General features: G+C 42.0%; 1 protein-coding gene across 1 annotated transcript in view; it reads right to left on the bottom strand.

The window, feature by feature from the left end:
* LOC107294431 (CCR4-NOT transcription complex subunit 3-like) overlaps nt 1-17,241 on the bottom strand; it is a 42,124-nt gene extending 24,883 nt beyond the window's left edge. Inside the window, exons 1-11 of the mRNA XM_015823661.1 lie at nt 17,221-17,241; nt 14,241-14,315; nt 13,771-13,838; nt 13,459-13,533; nt 11,590-11,679; nt 8,785-8,913; nt 6,597-6,692; nt 5,554-5,773; nt 4,005-4,138; nt 3,551-3,607; nt 939-1,254 (exon numbers count right to left, since the gene is read on the bottom strand). Coding sequence (XP_015679147.1) covers nt 939-1,254; nt 3,551-3,607; nt 4,005-4,138; nt 5,554-5,773; nt 6,597-6,692; nt 8,785-8,913; nt 11,590-11,679; nt 13,459-13,533; nt 13,771-13,838; nt 14,241-14,265 — 1,210 coding nt within the window. The 5' untranslated portion in view covers nt 14,266-14,315; nt 17,221-17,241. The remainder of the gene's footprint in view (nt 1-938; nt 1,255-3,550; nt 3,608-4,004; nt 4,139-5,553; nt 5,774-6,596; nt 6,693-8,784; nt 8,914-11,589; nt 11,680-13,458; nt 13,534-13,770; nt 13,839-14,240; nt 14,316-17,220) is intronic.
* Between the last annotated feature and the right edge of the window lie 1,041 nt (nt 17,242-18,282).

Below are 18,282 nucleotides of genomic sequence, written 5' to 3'. Positions count from 1 at the left end.
CTCCCCAGAGCAACTTATAACCTGTTTGCGGAGTTATAATGGCTACATACCCGCCTGCGGTCACAGGATGGAATTTGGGGATTTTGGCCACCTGGTCACCTTTATGTCCGTTTGCAGCATCCCATGGTCACAGGACCCACAATTTATGTTTTTTGCTGCTTTCTGGTGTTTTTCCAGTATAAAAACAGCCATTTGGGGGGGGGGGGATGGATTTGCTTAACTATTGTGGCGTTCACTTAGTGACTGCAGTGCTCTTTTAAAAACCGCTGCAAAAAAATGTTGTAAAACTGAGTCTGGTCATGTGGATGTCTCACCTTATGACTGCAATGACCTACAACTGTAATTCTGGGCTCAATGACAGTTGTAAGTCAAGGACCACCTATATAGGTAGTCCTTGACTTACATTAGTTTGTTTAGTGACCGTTCTAAGTTACAACGGCACTGAAAAAAGTGACATGACTAGTTTTCACACTTAAGACCGTTGCAGCATCCCTGTGGTCACACGATCAAAGTTCAGACGCTCGGCAACTGACTCATACTTATGACGGTGGCAGTGTCCCGGGGTCGTGTGATCCCCTTTTGCGACCTTCTGACAAGCAAAGGCAAATGGGGAAGCCAGATTCACTTCACAACCGTGTTGCTAACTTAGCAAATGCGATGATTCGCTTAGCAACTGTGGCAAGAAAAGTTGTAAAAAAGTTGGGGCAAAACTCACTTCACAAACGTTTCACTTAGCAACATAAAACTGGGGCTCGATTGTGATTGTAAGTCGAGGACTACCTGTACAACTAAAAGATTGCCCGGGTGTCCCAACGATGGCAAGAAGCTTCTTCAAAGGCCACCTTCTGCAGCAGGACTGCAGGTTCTGCGCCCCAGGAAGCGCAGAAGACCCGGGAGAGCAGCCCCCGCGACCCAGAGACCATCCGTAGCTCACTCACTGGTTGCACCGTTCTGCTTGCTGGCGTTCTGCTGGGTGCTGGGAGGCCGAGGCTGTGAGGCGTTGGTGCTGGGGGGCGGGGGCGCCACAGCCTGCGCATAAGGAGTTGGGGTGGTCGGTGCGTGCCCTGCCGGAGGGTTGGCTTTGCTGCTTGCATTCCCGCTGCCCGCGACAGCCCCGTTGCTATTGGAGCCAGGCCCGTTCCCCAGGAAGGATGATGTGCTGGAGCTGCTGCCCATTGGGTAGCTGGGAGGGATGGTGGGAGGAGGCTGGTGGTGGTTATTGTGGAGGCCTTTTGAACCGTTCTTTGCTGGGGACTAGGCAGAACAAAGGAGGGAACAGAGGAAAATTTAGTTTTTTATTTGTCTACACCACGAAACCCTCTTTCTCTGATCGAAAGGGAGCCTCCAGGCCATTTATATCTCAAAAGCAAATACAAATGGAAGAGATTAAAATCAATTACAGGTAGTCCTCGTTTACTGACTGCTTGTTCGGCAACCATTCAAAGTTATGACGGCAATGAACAAGTAGGTTTATGACTAATCCTAGAACTTGTGGCTGTCACAGCATCCCCATAGTCAGACAATAATTTAACAGAATAACAGAGTTGGAAGGGACCTGGGAGGTCTTCTAGTCCAACCGCCTGCTCAAGCAGGAGACCCTACACCAGGGATAACCTATAAGTATGGTCAAGTTACACATTGTCCAAATTTTTGACGTTTTCTTATTTTCTACCTTTTTAAATGTTTTTCCTTTAATTTTTTAAATGCTTTTATTCTAAGAAACACTAATAAAATATTGAAAAAGAAAATAGTTTTAATGTATTGTAATTGTTTTGGGACGTTTTTAGAGGGCTGGGAACCAGCATGCATTTACAAGTCACAGTGTCCCAAGATCACGATTGCCCTTTACGATTTTCACAGTGGCTTGAATATAAATATATATACAGGAAGTTTTTCAGACAGACCGGTCTGATTGATTACACCTTGACATTTTAACTGCTACACTGCAGTTTTACTTTTTACAATATCTTTTGCCTTGCAGCCCCCCAACTAGGGGCGTTAAGCAGGCTCAAGTCACAACTGCGAAACATTTTAAATCCAAATTTCTTTTTCTGACAAAGAGTTAAAAGAATTAAAAAGAATTAAATTAAATTAAATTAAACTGGGAGACTAAGATGGCCATTTCTAGCTTGGTGGTTAAATCACTGCCTACTATGTAAACTGCCCAGGTTCGAATCCCATAAAGGGTATGGCTAACTGATGAAAGCAGAACAAGCTAGAAATGGCCATCTTAGTCTCCCAATTTAATTCTTTAACTCTTTGTCAGAAAAAGAAATTTGGATTTAAATATATATACATATATACATGGTAAAAACAAAAGAAAGTGAACACCAGGAAGAATTAAAAACTATAAAAGTTTTAATAGTTGTTTTACTAACCAACTTGCCTGCACTGTTCCTATCCTCACACAACTTGCCACTCTTTCCCATACTTCCCGTCTCCCCCCTTTTTCTTCCTGCTGAGGCCACTTCGTTCGTCTGCAAGGCGGCTGCGCGAGAGCGTGTGACTGCTCCTAAAACGGGGCAGCATTGCCCTCCCTCCCCTCCTCTTCCCATTGCTCTCCCTCCCCTCCCCACCTTGCCCTGCAGTTGCAATTCCCTGTCTACTCGGTCTTTCCCCCTCCCCTCTCTCTGAACAGCCTTTCTNATGGGTCGGGTGCAAAAGTAGTTTGACCATAAATAGGCGCTCCCATTAACCTATATAGATCCCTGATGATGCCAGCAGTGGCTGGTGAAAGCTTGGACTCTAACTTATTAAAACTTTTATAGTTTTTAATTCTTCCTGGTGTTCACTTTCTTTTGTTTTTACCATGAATGTACCCAGGAATCATTCATCTGTTTTTAAAATTGTTTTTAAGACATATATACATATATACATACATACATACATACATACATACATACAAACTGGACAGCTATTTGACCAGGCTGTTATAATGCAGGGGGTCTTCAAACCTGGCCCTTTTATGACTTGTGGACTTCAACTCCCAGAATTCCTGAGACAGCGTGCCTGGCTGAGGAATTCTGGGAGTTGAAGTCCACAAGTCGTAAAAGGGCCAAGTTTGAAGACCCCTGCTCTATAGTTTCCAAATTCTGACTCCCTTGTCCTTTCTCATAAATAGCCAAATGAAGCATTTCAGTCTTATTGAAGTACAGCTCTCTTACAGAGCTACCTAACTTTGAAATTCATACATGGAATTGGTCAAGTGAAATGCATTCCCACATTAATATCACCTGGCTCTTAGAAGCAGGTGCAAATAGGCCCAAGAGAGAAACAGTGCCTCAGCATGCAATATTTCTGCATGCAGAGAGATCTCATATGGATGTAGTTCTCAAAGCAATTTCTCTGAGCTAATTCGAGAAGCGGCTCAGTCATTAAAATTACACTGTACTGTATCAGAAACAATCCGCCGTAGTTAGCTCTAACTAGCCAGTTCCAGCACTTCTTCCTCCACAAAAGAGACCTTAAGAGTCCCAACATCTTTCCCCTTAATCAAAATAGACGGTTTCCAGCTTCTTCCATCGTGAAGAACCCAGGGTTTCAAACTCACTTGGCTGACTTCACTGTCTGTTGACCGTCCTCGTTTCTTATCATCTTCAGAGTTCTCCTAAAAAGGAAAAAAAGGTTGAGTATCTCAGCACAAAGCAGCATCTTAACCAACTGTCTGAGATGGGAAGCCAGTTCAGTCCTGGTTCGTATTTGGAGGGAGACTGTCTGGGTATTTGAGGGAACTGGATAGACTGGTTAAACAGACCAGCATCTCCCAGAAGGTGGCAATGCCAAAACATATTTGTAACCTTGCTGTGTGAACTGGGTGGATGCAGCTAGCGGGCCCCGAGGGCAACTCAAAGGCATCTTTAAGCATCATCACAGGAAAAGATGCTCCCCTGTGAATAAACGTGGCAAGCTGACCTCATGAAGCTCTCATCAGTTCATGCATGTATGCTTCGTTCCCACGAACCCATGGATGTTCCTTCACCATCCTCACAAAGGACCCTCCTTACCGTTGTGCAGTTTGCAGGGCTGGGTGGGATTGGGGAGCTGGATGTGGTCGATGTGGGGGTGCTGCTGGATTGGTTGAACATCTCATCTTCCATGTGGCTATGGCTGGGTGGGGAAGTGGCTACCAGTGCCTGTGCTGGAGGACCAAGAGGAAGAGCAAATAAAGAGAGACATTACTGCAATCAGGCAGAAAACATTATGGCCAGCTGTCTATGGAGATTCTCAGTCATCCAGGTCATGGTTGTCCCAAAGGTGCTTTTTTCAGGAGGCAACTGGACTTTGGTTTTTTTTAAAGACGTTGAGGCCACTTGGAGGTTTGTCTATGTCCTCAAGGTCCTTTGAACTTTAAAGACTAACCAATGTCTTACTTTCACGGATCACACTTGATGAAACAGGTAATCCTCAATTTACAACCATTTGTTTAGCGACCGTTCAAAATTACAACAGCACCCAAAAAAGTGACTTAGAACCGTTTTTCACACTTGCAACTATTGCAGTCTCCCCCATGGTCATGTGATCAAAATTTGGATGCTTGACAATCGGTCCCTATTTATGACAGCCGCAGTGTCCAGGGGTCACGTGCTCACCTTTTGTGACCTTCTGACAAGCAGAGCCAGAGTCACCTAAGAACTCTGTTACTAACTTAACAACTGCAGTGGCTCACTTAACAACAGAAATTTTTGGCTCAATTGTGGTTGTAAGTCAAGGATCACCTGTACATAAAAATAAAAGGAGAGCTAATGCCAGAAAGCTCGGTTGTTTTAAAGAAAACCCCCAACCCTTATTTCTTGGAGGAAAAACAAATGAATTCTGACAAATAAGTAAAAATCACAGCTACTACTTATTTGGCAACTGCCCTAGTTGGCGACTATTTGCAAATACAATAGTAATAAACAGTATTAAAAATACATTTTCCCACTGGTGTGCCTAACACCAAAAGCCATCAGTGTGAAACCGATTAAGAGTTGGTCAGTTTTAGGTTCTAATCAGCTAATTAAGATCACAGGACTGAGCTGGTTAGTTTGCAGTTAGCATGTTTTAGGGCAGGGGTCTTCAAACGTGGCCCTTTTACGACTTGAAGTCCACAAGTCGTAAAAGGGCCAAGTTTGAAGACCCCTGTTTTAGGGAAACACTGGGCTGGGGACAAAGGGAGCTCAGCAAGAAACCACTTGTTTCAGCTCTCTCTCCATTCTGTGAGGAGGCAAAAAACAGGGGGAAAAACGGGTCAGACACACAACACTGTTCAGAGAATTTTATCTGAAAGAGATGACAGCAAACAGTGATATTTGCAGCATCTAAGCATTCCCTTAGTGACCGTTTTGCTTAACAGCCGTTGGAATGGAATGTGAATGTATAGTCATGACTGCCGTTCAAGAATTCAAAGAGAATCTGCCAGGAACATTGAGAGAAATATAGGGAGCTCTGAAGGCAGATGCTGCCTTTACTTTGACAAGGTCCCGAGTTTTAAGGGGAGGGAAATGATGCTGATTGTATTGCAACCACTTCAACTGTAATCTCCTGCACAACTGTCCACCCAGAGGTAACACTTACGAATGTCTTCTAAGTCGAGGTCATCGTAGAGAAACTCATTCTCCTCAAAATCGGGGTCCTGCGAAGAATCAACGTAATACTCCACATCGTCCTTGATTTTGCGGATAGAGTCCACGTTGATAGAGTCATTGTCCAGCATGCGCAGGATTGTCTCCAGCATCCGGATGTGGTACCGATGCTTCTCAATATGCCGCTTCAGGCCCTCGATCCGGTCTTGCTTCTGTTTCCGTGGGAAGAACAGAGAACACACACTAAGCCAGCATTTCTCGACCGTGGCAACTTTAAAACGCTGGCTGGGAATTCTGGGAGTTGAAGTCCACGCATCTTAAAAGTTGCCAAGGATGAGAAACGCTGGGCTAAGTCAGAATGTGGCTTGTTGAGTTCTGACAGTGAATTCCTCGTCTTTGGGTTGGGATGTCTGTATGTGCACATTTTTATAATGCACCATTTCCCAGCCTTGGGCCCTCCAAATGCTGCAAAACTCCTGGAAGGGGAATCCTATCTCTCCAATCTTTGGAGAGCACAACATTGGAAAAGGCTGTGCAAATGTTATTGACTGCTCAAGCTTTTTGAGAAAAAAAAAGACAGGTAAAATATGCCTCTGAAATAATTGCCAATTTCGGATCCTGTTCTGAAATGCTAAGTCCAGCTCGGACATGAAACGTAGGCTACCCTCTTGCAATGCAAGTGGCTGCCAAATCATCATTGAGTTAACCTGTCTCCCATATTGAACTGATTCCAAGGAGACCCAGTTTCTAATCCATCCTCAGCCATGGAAGTTCCTTTGAGTATCCTGAGCCAGTTACTCTCTCTTCAGCCCAGCTCATCTCATAGGGCTGTTGCTGTGGGGAAAAAATAGAAGTACCCAATACACTGCCTTGAGCTCCTGAACGAAAGGAAGGATTGGATCTAATCAATAAAGGATTTGACAAACCCTCAAATGCCTGGATTTTCAACACCAGAACATCTTAATATATGAAGCCACAGAACTACTCCACTCATTAATATGCACAGCCTTCTAAAGAGATATTTCATCAACTCACATCCTTGTCTCCTTTCTTCTTGCGCGTCTGGACCGAGAGCGACTCCACTTCGCTCTCAAACTGATCCACCTGCATGTTCAAGGTGTCTATTGTATTCTGGGAGGAAGGGAGGGTGGAGAGAGGTAGCAGACAGATCATTATCCAGTCAGACAGTGACATAGGCAAACATACTTACAAGGCTATTTAGCTATGCAGGAAAAAAGGAGTAACTAGGGTAGTAATAAGAACTAAGGAGACGTACAAATAACCTTGTTAATGAAGCAGATCACTGCCAACCACCCAATGGGAAAAAAATAATCTACAGCCTGGGATTTCCAACAGAAAGTCCCAGAAATTCTGGGAGATCTCTGAAAGATTGAGAGCATAAGGTGAAATACCTTGTGCGCCAGCTGGAAGTTTCACCTTCTTCAGAATTGCAATTGTACTAACTTTCTAATGGTCTATTTCCTAAAAGATGTTTTATCAATATCATTTGCTGGGTAATCTAATGCACAATAATAGCATATAGCACACATTTGTATAACAGAAAGTCTCTGGTGGCTCCTTAAAAAGACCATCTGATTTATTTTAAGAATAACATTTCCTGGGCCATAGATCTGATGAAATGCTATCTTGAATGGCAGAGGCTGTTTCCTGATGAGGCTTCTGCAGGGCACTGGGCTGCTTTGAATACCAGTGACAGATTTTTTATTTCTGGTCTTTTGTATTCTACCATTTCTACTTGTACGTATGTAGGTGTGTGTGTGTGTGTGTGTGTGTGTGTGTGAGGTGCTTTGTGTTTTCATTTAATTTCCTTCTGATCTCAGTGTTTCTCTTTCTCCTTTAACTATATAATAAAGAAAGCACAGATGGTGACAATTAGGTATTACTAAAAGCAGCCAGCTCCCTAAACAGTTGTTTGTGATGGTATTCTTAAAAAAACTATGTGCATTAATTAGCTTGCCAATGCCAGGATCTCAGAGCTATAAACTACCATTTGGCCAATGGATCTTGCAGCTCTTCCTAACCAGTGTCTTTCCATTGTCTTTAGCCAGGAGGTCCAATATTAACACTAACTGGAGATGCTGGTCTTGTCAATATCAGTCCTTGTTGCATGTTCATTCCTTCTGACACTATTTTTATTTCCTCTGCTCCATTAAGTTTGGTAAACCGTTAGGGTCATGATTGTGTTGTGCAATATAGAAATAAATGAGTAACTGTGCACATGTGTGCACAAAGGTTGCACCCAAGTGCCACTTGAGCTTGTTTTTCCTACATTCGAGGAAGGATTTACACAAACTTGTGTTTAACTGGCACTATCGTCGTCTGGAGCACACTCAAACGCCTAACACAAAGGTAAATCCTGTTAAGTCACCACTTTCATGGTCAAACATTTCAATTTTTCCAATTTCCGAGCCTGAACAGAAACCAGCTCTTGTAAATTGCTTCTTAGCTGTTGGGAAAACCAGGCCAGATTGTAATTCAAATTATTACTTTTCCTAATCGATGCAATTTCTTTCTTTTTTTTATAAAAGGATCAGTGGGCCAAGTGATGGAGATGCCCAACTTCTGTTAACAAACTGCCATTTTTTAACAGCATGGAATCCCAAACCTATTCCCCAAATTACATGTCTTTGGTCACTGACAACTGATATGAACTGAGTTGAAGAAACTGCCTCTGGGCTCAGAGGAGAAAACAGATCCAGATGGACCTCCAAGATCCTTTCCAGCACTATGATTCTATGGCCAGCTTCAACCTCTGTTCTGCATTCAATGAGTTCAAAGCTATGACTGCCTTCTTCTCATTATGCAACTGTTTAGCCAAAGGTCATCATCACCAGAACTTCTTCCTTATTCAGGAAAGAGAATTTCTTTTCAGGTTGTCATGAGACTTTTTGCCACCACACAAGCAAAATATCCACAAGAGTCTACTTCTTTGAAGACAAAAATCCCAGGTTCATTCTTTAACCTTAGAGGTGGGGATGAGGGAAAGGGCTCTTTTAGACCTTAAGACCATCAACCACAGCACAATTACAGAGTTTCAGGATGCTCTTTGCCCTAAGTAGTAACTTCTGATAAGTCACACGAGTAATTTCTAATATGGACCCATTATATTTTGAATTTAAGGTTGGGAAAATTAGTTCTGCTCCCCAATTTCTCCAGAAGCTGCTTTGCCATCCAATCCAGCCAACTTTCCCCCGGTTCTCACCGTCAGCCACTGCCCAACTTCCTCTTTCTCCTTCTGGGCTGGGTCCACTTTCTGGGCGAGGCCCAGCCCCTCTTTGGAGTAGGCTTTTGTCTTGGTCTCACGTTCCACTACCTTGAACCGCTCCATTTGCTGGAAAAAGAGGTTACAAGTCTCAGTGAGTTAATGCAAAGCAGGAAACAGCTCCCAGGAGGGCTCAGAATCCAGTTCCTAGCAGGCATTTTCCATTGAAATGCACGTCTACACTGCAATAAACTGAAAAATTAAGTGTTCTGATGAACGTTAACTTCAACCACAATTTTTGATCTGAAAGTAGGGTGAGAAAACCCAGAATGCTTACGGTCAAATCATAGGGCTCCTCCATATGTGATATCTGTGCCACTTTCAAACTTTCAGAAGTTGTGCAAACATATACAATGCCACTGTTTGTACTGGGCAGCAGAACCAATTAATTTATATGGACTCCTTGGTGCTCTTTGAGCTTGGTTGTCTGCCTGCAGACATTTCACTGCCCATCTAGGTAACATCAACACTGTTTTTACCGAGTTGGGTACTGAAACATCTGTAAACAACCAAGCTCAGAGAGCACCAATGACCCCCCAGTTCAACCCTGACCTACAGATATTTCCTTCTATTGCAATTAACTTCGGTTCTGCTTCAGGATAAGCAAGATCACCACAAAGACAGAATGAATGAATTTGCAGAATGAATTCTGGAGTCTGAGCTGGTGGTTGCATCTCACTGCATCTCCCATAAATTCTACATCCTCAGGAAAGTTTAAGCCACCAAGATACTACTAAGCTCTCCTTTCATTTTCTCTTTTACAAATGAATACCTCCCTCCCCCCCATGGGGACCAGTCTGGTTGGTTGAAAGTAACTGGACAGGTGGGAAGAAACGTTAGGATGTGGGGAGGGACACAGGATTAACTGGATGTGGATTTCTGCAGTCTCCTATTAGTTGGAGAGATTCCTGACCAGCTGAGGAAAAGCTGAACGCTGCGAAAAGAGAAGCAGCAATTAGGATGTTTGCAGAGCAGATTAAAACAAGTGGGAGATCTCAGACCATGTAAAATGGCTTTTCCTTATCTGCATCTTGGAAGATAATTTCGCTTTCAATTCTAATATTCTATTTGATTGCCACTCATAGACTAGGTTTCAAAACCATCCTTAACCTGATATTGCTTGGAGGTGATGAAAGTTGGCTCTAAAAAAACAAGGGAATCCTGCTGAGGAATCTTGTCCAGAGATAAATTCTACTGCCTATCCTTGAATTCAGTACCTTAGTCTTCTAATCATAGGGAGTCACTCTGTTTCTTCCTATCCAGAAATCCTGGCTCCTGAACTGTTGTGGTAACTTCTTTAACAAAATTCATAAGCCTGTTTTGTCTACAATGCTGAGTTATTCAAATAAGCAGGCCAACCCAAACTATAGTGAATCTCATTAACATGGTGCTATTACAGCAGGACTAATTTTTTTCCTAATTCAAAGTATCAAAAAAAATGGTTTTGCTAGGCCCATCTAGATGCTACTAATACTCTCACTGTCATGTTTTTTAATTAGTCAAAACGATGCATCATATTGCAACAATTTTTGAACCAAAGTACCTCAAATGGGCTAATTTACAGAACATATCCAAAATCTGGGACCCATGACTCCTGAGGGAATGAAATTTGGGAAAACTGTGGCTGCTGCTGCACTCAAATGATCAATATTTTTCACGTTTCATGACAGTTTCCCAGCCAGTCTCGCAATCCCTTGCTCCTTCTCCCACCCAGGAGCAGCAGGGAAGGGAGAGAAGAAAGGAAGATTTCCGATGCTCCCTGCCAAATTCCCACAAACTCAATGGGAAAGTGAACAAGAAGTCAGAAGTTGCTCCTGCTCCCATAGCTTTTTTGTCTGCTCATAGTCTTTCTGCTTCTCCGTTTAGGAAAGGAAATATATCTGAAACAATTCCCCAACAGGGCATGGATTGTCTAATTCAAATGCTTTTTTTAAATTAATATTTTATATTTAACTGATTCTATAGAATACTGACACTGGTGGATATATATACACAAGTGAGGTACACAAAGGCATTTTCAATCACAAACTGAATAATGAGCCATGTAACACAGAGAACCCCCAATCATGAACGATGCAGCAAATATGTATTTTTGTCTCCATAGATACTGATGATCGCCAACCATCAGTGCTTTTTAATCACAGTGCTTGGATTTGACGCTAGAAAAATACAACAGGAAGGTTTGTAAGAGTGCCTTCCCCCCTCCAAAAAGAAAATGTATAAAATGTCTACTGATTCAGGTTGCCTAGGAAATACAAGATACAGCTTGATCCTTGCAAAGTCTCTTATTTCAAAGCCTCCGATTTCAAAGTTTTGAAGACCTTCCATAAGCACTACCAGTTAAACCCTTAAACTAAGAAGGTCTTACCGTCTATCCCATGTGGTCACTCTAAGGAAGGTTGTGTAAAAAAGATCCTGGGCTCCCCACAGAACCCCTTTCTGACACTTACTCAGCTTAAGTAATAAGTGAGATGGCCAGGTGGCTCACCTTTATGAGGTCACACTGCTAGCAGCCAATGGTAACACTGTTAAGGAGGAGCTAAGCATAAAAATATCAAGAAGTCTTAAGTGCCAAAGCTGACTAAGCTGGTAAGAACTAGCCTAAAAGTGGACAAAATTAAACCTGGTTCACTTAGTCCTCCAAAATCACACAGTTTCCTTGAAAAACATCAATTTCACCTCAAATTTTGCTTGGCATTGACACATAATGGTTAATAGATTCTTTTCTCTCAGTTTGATTTTTACCGTCTCAATGAGTTTCCGGTTGTCTATTAGCTGCCTTTTGTCTTTAATCTCATTGGATGCAACCCATGTCTTGATCTGGTCCCTCAATCTCTGCAGAAAGAGAAAAATGGTTCCATGATCAAATTAATTCCCTTTATTAGTAGATCTTCTCAGCAGAAACTAGCCCTAGAGTAACACTCATAATAGTGAAACTTTTTAGAGCAGCCTTTACCCAACTTGATGCCTTCTAGACATATCAAATTCGAATTCCATAATCCACAGCCAGCCAACCCTCATGGTGGTTAGTAATTATACAAAATTCAACACTTCTGGGTGTCACCAGGTTAGGGAAAGCTTGTGATTACAGCAATGGTCAAACATAAAGAATGAGTATGGACTCATTTCTATACCCCTATGCTATACAGGTACAGATAATTCCCGACTTACGACCACAATTGAGCCCAAAATTTATGTTGCTAAGTGAGACATTTGTTAAGTGAATTTTACCCCATTTTACGACCTTTCTTGCTGCAGTCATTAAGTGAATCACTGCAGTTGTTAAGTTAGTAGCACGGTTGTGAATTGAACCTGGCTTCCCCACTGACTTTGCTTGTCAGAAGGACTCAAAAGGGGGATCACATGATACCGGGACACTGCGACTGTCATAAATACGAGCCAGTTGCCAAGCATTGGAATTTTGATCATGTCACCATGGGGATGCTGCAACGGTCATAAATCACTTTTTTCAGTGCCACTGTAACTTCCAACAGTCACTAAATGAACTGTTGTAAGTTGAGGACCACCTGTAGTTGACCTATGACCAAAACTGGGACAGAATTTCTAACCAACAACTAAGCGAGGCAGTTGTTAAATGAATCATGCTCACTTTTACGATCTTTTCTGCCACGGTTGTTAAGCAAATCAGTGCAGTTCACTGAATCACAGGGCTGTTAAGTGAATCCAGCTTCCCCCACTGATTTGGCCTATTGGAAGTTGACTGGGAAGATCGCAAATAGCAATCATGTGACCCTGGACACGGCAACCGTTGTAAATACATGCCGATTGCCAAATGTCCACATTTTCATGATCATGCACCTGTGGGAATGCTGCAACAGTCGTAAGTGCAAGGACCGGACATAAGTCATTTTTTTCAGTGCTGTTGTAACTTCAAATAGTCACTAAATGAATGGTTGTAAGTCAAGGACTACCTGTAAACTACTGGATTTCACTGTCGTCTATTTATAAGCCAAGCAATCAGCAGCTCAAAACATAGCTTGCTACCTTTTCTTTTCTCTCGCCACTCAAGATTCTGCTTTTTCCAACATGGTTGTTTTTCGTGAAAAATGTAGGGAGTGATGATTTCAACATATGTTTCCCTGAACTTCAATTATTTATCTGAATTTTTATTATTAGCCCTTCTGAGTTAAACAATAATAGTGGAGAATGATGGGAATTGTCAAAGAACAATTTGACAATTGGAAACCTCTAGACCTGTAGGAGATGACCAGGCTGAGCCCGAGGGAGGGGTCAAATATGTCATCAGTCATGAATCCCTTCCTGCCCACAAGAGATCTAAGCTCACCTTGAATTCCTGTGAACTACCATAGTTCAGATTCTTGTAGAGAGCTTAAGCTTGGAATAAATCTTTATACCCATTTGAACTGCCTGGATCACCTGATTTCCCGGGTGCTTGACAATAAGACTCTTTGACAAACTAAGACTGATTCAATCTCTGGAGAGGAATGGAAACACTGCATTGCAACTTGACAACTCCCCACCCCCTCCTTTTATCTACACTTCCCATCTGCCTTTCCTGGATTTCAGGCTAGTCTCCATAACTAATCTCCTGAGACTGGGTGTCAAAGAATACTGAAGTTGGCTCATTCTTACCTGGAGCTTCTTAATCTCCTTTTTCAGATCAGCTTCATATTTCTCCTTCTGATTGGCATTCGCTGCATTATGGAGCTGTAGCAGAGAGAGAGAGAAAAAAAAAGATGTGATCAAGGCTGGAGTAGACAGTGTCATGGAAGAAGAGGAGGGCAAAATCAAACTGGATAAAGGAAAAGCAGGAGCCAAGTGGACTTCTCCCCTCCTCTCCCTGACCCTCCCTTCCCAAAAATAAATTTAGGATAAGAAACTACATGGGGTGATAATCAAGGAGTTTGGACAGAACCCGGGCAGAGAGATGACAGCAGCCCTCACCTTCTGCCAGATATCTTCAAACTGCTCCACACCTTCTGATACCTTTTTGAGACACCGATCAATCTCACCTGCAGGAATGGGGGGCAAAAGATAGATTAGTTGAAAGCAATCACAGAAACTAAAAGGTTCATACCTTCCCTGGAACCTAAAATGGGAAGAAAGACAATCGGAATTTTTAAACGCTGCCTGTTTCTCCTTCTTCCCAAATACCAACACCTTTGCCCCCATTTTATTGGTTTCCTAAACCAACCAAAAACCTCACTCTTTTCACCCTTCCCTAATCCAATTCCATACTCGTTTGGAAACTGCAGCATCCTGTGTCAGGTATTCAAAGCTACAAAAGTAAGAATCCTGTTTGCCCTTTGCTCAATTTTATGTCCTCCTCTTTCTTCTGCGCCAAGCCTAGGTGAACAGACCCTCTGCTCTTCTGTTAAAGAGAACCAGGCGCCTGGCCCAGCCATGGAGCTTACCTTGTAGCTTCCTCTTATCTGCCATGTTTCCTTCACTATAGGGGGGCTCTCTTCATACTTTATAGAGCGTTGACACTTTTAAGGAGAACAAGCAGAAAAAAAAATTACAAGAAATAAGGCAACAAAAAAAAGCCGGTGCCCTAAGGCCACCTTCCCACTATCCTCCCATCTAATCTACTCTGAAACAGCAGCATAAAGTAGGTATAGGTAGTCCTCAACAGTTCATTTAGTGACCGTTCAAAGTTACAATGGCACTGAAAAAAATGACAATTTTCACACTTATAACCGTTGCAGCATCCCCATGGTCACATGATCAAAACTCAGATGCTTGGCAACTGACTCATATTTATGATGGTTGCAGTGTCCTGGGGTCATGTGGTCACCTATTGTGATCTTCTGACAAGCAAAGTCAATGAGGAAGCCAACAACTGTGGCCAGAAAGGTTGTAAAATGGGGGGAAAACTCACTTAACAAATGTCTCACTTAGCAACATAAATTTTGGGCTCAGTTGTGGTCGTAAGTCGAGGACCACCTGTACTTTTCCATTCTATGTCCAGAAAACTTTTCTCCATGGGGTTTTGTCAATTAAAGATATAGAACGTCTATAAAAATAAAATAAAATAAACCAAAATCCATAAAATCTACCTGAAAAATAGACAGGTTTGCAAAGAAAGGGGGGGAAAAAATCAGGAAGAGCTTGGTAGCATCTTTTCTGAATAATGAATGTTATTAAAAAGCATGAACTACGACTCACAAAGCTTATGCCTTTTAATGAAATGTGTTCAGTCAGAAAAGGTGCTACCTTATTCTACAAACCAAAACATACCAGAAGAGGAACTAAGGGAGATTTCAACAGAACTAAGAGCCAGAAACTCTCCTTCAAATCTTAAAAGTGACTCTCAGACTACATTTGACTATTCTACAAACCAAAATACATTAAAAGATGACTTCATTGAGAATACATAGGAACTTATTTTACCTTATAAGCATCTTATCTATACTTTTGAGGATCAGAAAAAGCAAAGATTTGAGATTTGAACCTTTAAAGCAGCGAGGCTTCAAGGATAAGAGAAATAGAGGTCCAAGGCAGAGGACAGGAGGCTTCTTACTGTCTCAAATGGTATTACAAGCAATAGAGACCTATCGGCTGAAAGGGAAGCTTTGTTGTGGAAACCTGCTTGGCATAAAAAGAAGCCTAGAATAAGACTGAAAAGAGAAACTTAAAACTATATACTGTATACTGGATTTAAGGCATTTTAGAACTATGGATTGATTTAAGGACTAAGCTCTTGAGTTAGAAGTAAGAACAATGGGTGATTATTAGAATATATACATTAAATAGAGTAAGAATGTATTTTTTGAAATAATAGGGTTATTTGTATGGAAATTATCATGTAATGGAATGAGGAAAACTGAAGAGGTGTTTTAGATAGGGATTGAACTAATAATTAATTGATGTTATTTTAATAAGATGTGTTTGATAATATGGAGATTATTAGGTTTGATAATTAATTGGATGAAATCAGAACCTTGTCTAATGGACTTAAATGATTTAAGGTTGACATTACTTTGTTAAAGAAATTGATTGATTGATGGATTAGATATGTATAGGATAGATCAATATGTTATTTTAATTGGGAGATATTAGTGGAAGAAGAAATAAGTAAGATTTATGATAAAAGTAAGGAATTAGGATATATTTGGAAGGGATACCTGAACTGAAAATGTGGTTATTTAAAGTTAAATTTGATTATGGTACTGTAATTGCATAAAGCTCTAAAACAGGTTTAGGATTAATAGAAATTTAAGTTAGAAATGGAGGGAAATAGAGAGGGAATATTTGATGTACTGATTGAGTTGTTTATATATGTTTTGTTTTTGGATTTTTGATTACCCCAGTACCACGGTGTGTCTCGAGCACTTTGTCTTAAGAATTAAAAAACCAATAAAATTTGTTTAAAAAAGAAAAAAGAAAAGGTGCTACCAGACTCCTCCTGACATTTATAGGCTCTCCTCCTCCAATGTCCACAAAGAAAGGGAGAGAGGGTAGAAAGAAAAACAGGGAGGGTATTTCAGAGAGGTTGAAGGCATTTCTTTTCTCCCGTGACACACGCCTAGGTGGGAGAGATTTGGGGTGGATTTCAACAGCATTCTCATTTTCATCTTTTGTCCAACCGGGTTTGTTCTACACTGGCGGTGTCCAACCTTGGCAACTTTAAGACCTGTGGACTTCAATTCCCAGAATTCCCTAGCCAGCCATGATGGTTGGGGAATTCTGCGAGTTGAAGTCCACTAGTTTTTAAAGTTGCCAAAGTTGGACACCCCTGTTCTAGAACTATTACATTTTGCTTCTGGGGCTGATCTCACCTCATCACCCAGGCTGAGGTTTTTGGAGTGGGAGAAGGTGCGTTTTCAGGAGCAAAAATACGAGGAAGAAAACAGCCCCCCTCCCCCTTTCAGTCACAGTAGCCAATTTTTGAGCCGTAAAGAGAGACTGTGCCTTTCCTTTCTCATGCCCAGGGGTCTTCAAACTTGGCCCTTTTATGACTTGTGGACTTCAACTCCCAGAATTCCTCAGCCAGGCACTGCTCATGCTTCTTTAACCTATTGGATCCAAACAGACCCTGAGTGGAAAAGAGACTCTGCCATTGGCCTCCCTAATGTCTTCCAGGCGTCATTGCCCATTAAATCTCACTAGTGCTTCAGAAAAGGCCTCTCAAAAGGCCAAATTGCATAGCTGGTTGCACGGCTCAAACTTCTTGTTTTCTCAGTCAGAAAAACCAACCCAAACCAAACTCAGAATGAAAATGAAAGGACTCTTAACTGAAAGCCATACCTTGAGTACATTTACAACTGGAGCACGAAGGACATCTTAAGCATCAACAAGCCGCTGTTATTTCTAGTCTAAGTTATTCGACAGAGCAGCTTTAGCTGGAGGCCCTGGGGCCTTCTGAAGAGAGCAGATCAATCTTGCACTTACCTAGAGGCCCCTGGGCACTTGTTGTTGACCTACTCTCCAGCCAGGTTCCTATAAAGGTGAGAAAATATATGGCTAGCAGGAGGGACCAACCTCACCTTCTTCCCTACCAGGAAGCTTGAGATAAAGTCTACACAGATCCCCATGGTGGGTTGGCTTACTCAACAGGCTATGCTAACTGGTTGCTTGCTATATGTTGAATGCTCTTTGCAAACTCAGCCAATTGGGGCAGAGGGGAGATGAGAGATTTGCAGTATATATTTCCGACACATGTTTGTCCATAGTTAGCTGAACTTCATGGACTTAACCCAATTTTTACTAGGATTACTTAGCAGACTCGACTCTGAATTACCCGTGTTATAGCGCAGTGTTCTGCACAAATCCAGCTGTTACAGAATTGGGTAAAGAACAAAGCACCACAAAAACATTAGTTTGTTCCCCCCCCCCCCCCCAAAATAAAGCCTAGGTCACCATCCCTCACATCTGCAGTATTTTTTTCTTTTTCCCTGCAGGCTTTCAGTGCTTTTAAAAGCCACTGGCCATGCCGAAGTAAAGCAGGTTAAGCTTTCCCTGCTAGGCAGAGAATCAGGTTGGCAAGCCTTCCAATCTCCAGTGGGAATAGCTGCTTGCTTTCTTGACAGTGATAAGAGAAAAGCCTCCAGGTGGTCACAAAGGGACATCTCTCTTTTTCTTGACTGAAGATGTGCTAATAAAAACCATGATGTGCCTGTGTGAGAAAGGCTGGTGAAAATTAGGGACCAATTCCCCTGGGCTGAACAAGTTTTGCTTCCCCCCCCCCTCAAAATATCATGGATGAAGTTGATGTTTTCCCTTTTTAGAAAGTCTCTCAGAATTTTGCTCTAAAGCAGTGGTTCTCAACCTTCCTAATGCCGCGACCCTTTAATACAGTTCCTCATGTTGTGGTGACCCCCAACCATAAAATTATTTTCGTTGCTACGTCATAACTGTAATTTTGCTACTGTTATGAATCGTAATGTAAATATCTGATATGCAGGATGTATTTTCATTGTTACAAATTGAACATAATTAAAGCATTATATGTAA

Source organism: Protobothrops mucrosquamatus, unplaced genomic scaffold (assembly GCF_001527695.2).
Source record: "Protobothrops mucrosquamatus isolate PMUCROS unplaced genomic scaffold, P.Mucros_1.0 scaffold1941, whole genome shotgun sequence".
Classification (NCBI taxonomy): domain Eukaryota; kingdom Metazoa; phylum Chordata; class Lepidosauria; order Squamata; family Viperidae; genus Protobothrops; species Protobothrops mucrosquamatus.
This window is presented reverse-complemented; position numbering and strand designations above follow the sequence as displayed.